Consider the following 5,569-nt stretch of genomic DNA (forward strand, 5'->3'; position numbering starts at 1 on the left):
TCTCTCTCTGAATTCACGAATGGCTCTATGAGTTTTCCTCTCCCTCACTTTACCCTCTTTCCCCTAGGAAACCGCCGTGGCGCATGAATGCGCTTGGCAAGAAGGAAGAAGGAGGAGAGGCAGTAGTTGGAGAATAGGTGAAGGAATAGGACGAAAACTCTCTCCCTTCCCCTATTTAAGGAGGAGGAGGAGCAATTGGAGAAAGGCGAAGGATTGGAGCAAAAAAACCTCTCCCTTCCCCTATTTAATACTGATGGGCATGCGATGGGACACGTCCTAACTGATGGGATGCGCCCTGCCCAATGAAATGATGCCTGGTTAAATGGGACATGGCCTAGGCATGGCCCACCACTACCGCATGCCAGGCGTAGGAAACAATGCACAACCGTGCACAAACGGCCCTCCGCCTTCCCAGGCAGGACTTGGAAAGGCCCACCAATGGGATCTCCATCAAGGAGTGACCAACGGGCCTCCTGAGTCGATTAGACGGCTCAGACGACTGCCGAGAGACAGATACGGAAGACTAGGATGCTCGTGTAGGTTACACCGGCCCCGACACCAACGTCGAACTCTAACCCCGCATGCACATATTCGGTAAGAGCTCCTAGAAATCGTCACTCATGCCATCAAGGTAACCTTACCAAACCTCTTTACTTTATTTTCAGATGCATGATCATTCATTCATCCATCTTCATTCATACACGCATTCGCACATTCATTCATACAAATCATTCAATCATCCCATACATCCGAAGCATCGCATAGGCATTCACACATTCGTTCATACAAAATCATTCATTCATCCCATACGTTCGAAGCATCGCATATGCATTTAATGCATCACAACGATTCGTGTTGCGTCACGAAGCGGCAGTTGCCTCATTCAACATGAGCAACAACCGACCGGGGTTCGAAGGCCGGCCCATGAAGGGCTCGAGGCCGCCTCGCATCAAACAGAGCCAGGGGAGAAAACGCAGATGCGCCCCAGTGGCCCTCGCCTGGTATGCTCATAAGCAGACAGTGTCATCTCGACCTTCTCGTTCGATCCTAACCTCGAGCTATGCCCATAGAATCTCCATCGAGGGGAGACTAGCGGGCCACCTGAGTCGATATTCAGAAAGACCACATGAGGGCTATGCCGACCGCATTACGAACGATGGACCTAGATTCCACTCGAACATACCTGTTAGTGAGCTCACCGAGCGCGTCACTCGAGCCATTGAGGCAAGCGGCGATAGCTCAGCCCCTCCGGTTGCGGAAACCACGGATGGGGTAACGCATGGAACTAGACCAACCCCTACCGAACCCAACGGGGCTCAGGGCGACAGGTCGCCCGACGCCGACTTGGGAAAACAACTAACCACACAGATCACGGGCGGGATAAACACGAGTGAACAACCCAAACGGCAGAAACACAGGAGTCTGCGGCCCTAGGAAAGAATACCGAGATACTTAGCCTCCAACCGACTCACCAGTCGGACGCAGGCTCGGGGGCTACACCCATCGGGTGCGCTCGCACGTACCCGCTGGCAAGTTGAAAAAACCCCAGACGATTCTGCCCAAATCGCCGGGGGCTTGGGGGCTACACCCACCGGGTGCGCTCACGCGCACCCGCTGGAAAGTCAAAAAATCCCGCAGGCGATCCGTTGCTGTTGTACAAATGAAGTATAAACAAACCCTTCATGACTTCACAGAAGTCCCAAAAGGGCTCGGGGGCTCCTGTCGGGTTCCTAAACCCAGGGTCCCTAATGGGCCCGCTTCCCAGCAAAAACTAGGCCTGGCAGATGACATTACAAATGACGCGTAACTCCTAGGCTGGCCTAGATACCTAACGACAGGCTAGAAGAGCGGTCCAGTCTCTGACCGGAAGGCCTGGCCAAGAGGGGGCCATGCTCGCTGCCGACTTTGACCCGCTTCTCCGACCGAAAGGCCTAGCCAAGAGGGGACGACGCTCGCTTCCGACTTCGACCCGCTTCTTTGACCGGGAATACACCGAACCTCTGCCTGCAGCTCTTCTCCGACTGGCGCGGTCGGAGCCGACTGGGAACAACCGACCGGGGATGCCCGTTCGGTAAGGACCCAAGAGTCAGGTGGAGCAGATAAGGCAAGGCGCTCAAGTCAACCGCAATACGGAGGATCGTACCCTGCACGCCTGTAGGACACCCCAAACACGGTAATGCCTGCCACATGCGTCTGACATAAACAATATTGTAGACGCCGACAACCGTCTTGTACCCGACGGTGTGGGTAACAAGACTAAAAACACACACACTCCTTTTCTCTCTTAAACTTGTAGGGACGTCCCCTTCATCTATAAAAGGGGATACGCTCTCTCCCAATGAGGATGGTATATTTTTCTAACTCTCTCTGCTAGCTTTAGATATTCAGAGCACTCGAACGGCTCTACGGCTCTAGAACTCTAAAGCTACACAGAGCACAGGTTCCAGTACTTAGCGCACGTAGGAGCTCCCGTCACTCTTGGCCCATCAGTCCAAAGTCCGACCGGACCTCTTGCACCCCCTTCTTATTCCCACTCGTTTGTAACCCCACAGCAAACTTCGAGCACCTGGGCTCAGGAATAAAGTCTCCGACCGACTCAAACCGGACGTAGGACACGTTGCATGTACCAGTATAAACCTTGTGCCATTGAGTGCTAGACCACATCCGATCATAACGTACGATAAAACTACAAATATTTACTTGTTGGTCACTTTTCGCACCGACGGTTGATGAACGCATATTTCCACACAGACCAAACAAGTGAACCTGAATCGAATTCTAAGATAAGTTGCATCTAGGAATCCTTTGAATAAGATGGTGGGGGTGGGCGGAGATTCCCAAGGCAGTATATACGGATGATTTGGCCTTTATGGCCAGAAGTGAAGGTTACAATGACAGAACTTGAGTTTACATCAGCACTGAGCTATAGAGCTCACATTTGAAAACTACGAACTTTGTTGGGTGGACACTCACTTTCACAGGATCTGTCCGCAGAGCAACCGCTTGGCCACAGGGCGCTCTTGCTATTTAAGCACCCCCTGACTCCAACAAGATTATCCACCGCACAGAGCCACAGACCCTCTGTTCGCTGTATACGTAGTACGTACTCGACCTGTTGCGCTGCGTGCAATGGAGTACGAGAACGGCAACGTCGTCCGCTCCCTCAACGGTGGCTCAGCGCCGCCGTGCGCCGCCGACCCCTTGAACTGGGGCAAGGCAGCGGAGGGTCTTGCGGGGAGCCACCTTGACGAGGTGAAGAGGATGGTGCAGGAGTACCGCGTGCCTATGGTGAAGATCGATGGCTCAGTCCTCAGCGTTGCCATGGTGGCCGCTGTTGCCGGCGAGGCCGACCAGGTGCTGGTGGCGCTTGACGAGTCTGCACGACCTCGCGTGGAGGCAAGCAGCGAGTGGGTCATGGACAGCACCGTGAACGGCACCGACACCTACGGCATCACCACCGGCTTCGGCGGCACCTCCCACCGCCGCACCAAGGAGTTCGGCGCGCTCCAGAACGAGCTCATCCGGTAGGACTTGCAGTACGTGCTATAGTGGTATTTTAGGAGTATTGCTCACTGGCTGCCACGTGCAATAACAATGTTCGTTCCTTGGGTTGCTCTGAATCCTGAAAAGATTCCTCAACGCTTGCGTTCTCGGAGCCAGCAGCAGCGACGGCCACATGCTGCCGCCGGACGTGACGCGCGCGACCATGCTCGTGCGTGTCAACACCCTCGTCCAGGGGTACTCCGGCATCCGCTTCGAGATCCTCGAGGCCATCGCCAAGCTGCTCAACGCCAACGTGACGCCGTGCCTGCCGCTCCGGGGCTCCATCACAGCGTCCGGCGACGTGGTCACGCTGTCCTACATCGCCGGCCTCATCACGGGCCGTGAGAACTCCGTGGCGGTGACCCCGGACGGCACCAGGGTCGGCGCCGCCGAGGCGTTCAGGATCGCCGGCATCGAGCGCGGGTTCTTCGAGTTGCAGCCCAAGGAAGGTCTCGCCATCGTCAACGGCACGGCCGTGGGCTCTGGTCTTGCGGCCATCGTGCTCTTTGACGCCAACGTTCTCGCCGTCCTTGCCGAAGTCCTCTCGGCGGTGTACTGCGAGGTCATGGCCGGCAAGCCGGAGTACACCGACCACCGCATCCACGCGCTGAAGCACCATCCTGGACAGATCGAGGCCGCGGCCATCATGGAGCACATACTAGATGGTAGCTCCTACATGAAGCTCGCCAAGGAGCACGGCGAGCTCGACCCGCTGACAAAGCTGAAGCAGGACAGGTACGCGCTCCGCACGGCGCCGCAGTGGCTAGGCCCGCAGATCGAGGTCATCCGCTTCGCCACAAAGTCGATCGAGCGGGAGATCAACTCCGTCAGCGACAACCCGCTCATCGACGCCGCCCGTCGCAAAGCGCTCCACTGCGGCAACTTCCAGGGCACTCCCATCGGGGTGTCCATGGACAACACCCGGCTCGCCGTCGCCGCCATCGGCAGGCTCATGTTCGCGCAGTTCACCGAGCTCGTGAGCAGCTTCTACAGCAATGGTCTCCCCTCCAATCTGTCCGGCGGGCGCGACCCGAGCTTGGACTATGGTTTCAAGGGCGCGGAGATCGCCATGGCGTCCTACTGCTCCGAGCTCCAGTTCCTGGCCAACCCGGTGACCAGCCATGTCCAGAGCGCGGAGCAGCACAACCAGGGCGTCAACTCTCTCGGCCTCATCTCCGCCAGGATGACCACAGACGCCGTCACCGTCCTGAAGCTCATGTCGTCCACTTTCTTGATCGCGCTGTGCCAGGCCGTCGACCTGCGCCAGCTCCAGGAGAACATCAGGACCGCCGTTAAGAACTGCGTGAGGCGTGTCGCCAAGAAATCCTCCCTCGCCATCATGAACGACGACCTGCTCGGCGCGATCGACCGCGTGGAGGTGTTCACGTACGCGGACGACCCGTGCAGCCCCAACTACCCACTGATGCAGAAGCTCCGGGTGGTGCTCATGGAGCACGCGCTCGCCAATGGTGACGCCGAGCGCGCCGAGGAGACCTCCATTCTGGCCAAGGTGGCCGAGTTCGAGCAGCAGCTCCGCAAGGTGCTGCCCGTCGAGGTGGAGGCCGCGCGCGCAGCTGTGGAGAGCGGCACCGTCCCGAACAGGATCACCGAGTGCCGCTCGTATCCGCTGTACAGGTTCGTGCGCGAGGAGCTCGGCGCCGAGTACCTGACCGGCGAGAAGACGCGGTCGCCCGGCGAGGAGGTGGAAAAGGTGGTGATGGCCATGAACCAGCGCAAGCACATCGACCCACTGCTGGAGTGCCTCAGCGACTGGAACGGCGCGCCCCTGCCACTTAACTGAACTGCAGCAGATAAGAGAAAGACGATCGCGAGGTTTGACGGATGAAAACGGAAGTACGTACTACACACGAATAATTCACGAAGAGTTGTTTGAGCTCTTAATCATGGTTTACTAGTGTCACATGTGTTGTCACATTGTATTAACAAAAGCTTATGTAAGGTCACTTAAACATGGTCATTATGTGTCTACTCAAGTTCAAAATAATATGTTATGTAGTACATGAAT

The 5,569-nt window shown here is 56.7% G+C and overlaps 1 protein-coding gene across 1 annotated transcript; it reads left to right on the forward strand.

Moving 5' to 3' along the window:
* Positions 1 to 3,129: 3,129 nt before the first annotated feature.
* On the forward strand, positions 3,130 to 5,344 carry LOC136492953 (phenylalanine ammonia-lyase-like). The gene is made up of 2 exons (XM_066488977.1): positions 3,130 to 3,524; positions 3,631 to 5,344. The coding sequence occupies exons 1-2, from the start codon at positions 3,130 to 3,132 to the stop codon at positions 5,342 to 5,344; spliced, it is 2,109 nt and encodes a 702-aa protein (XP_066345074.1).
* The last annotated feature ends 225 nt before the right edge of the window (positions 5,345 to 5,569 follow it).

This window comes from Miscanthus floridulus, chromosome 11 (genome assembly GCF_019320115.1).
Source record: "Miscanthus floridulus cultivar M001 chromosome 11, ASM1932011v1, whole genome shotgun sequence".
Lineage (NCBI taxonomy): Eukaryota > Viridiplantae > Streptophyta > Magnoliopsida > Poales > Poaceae > Miscanthus > Miscanthus floridulus.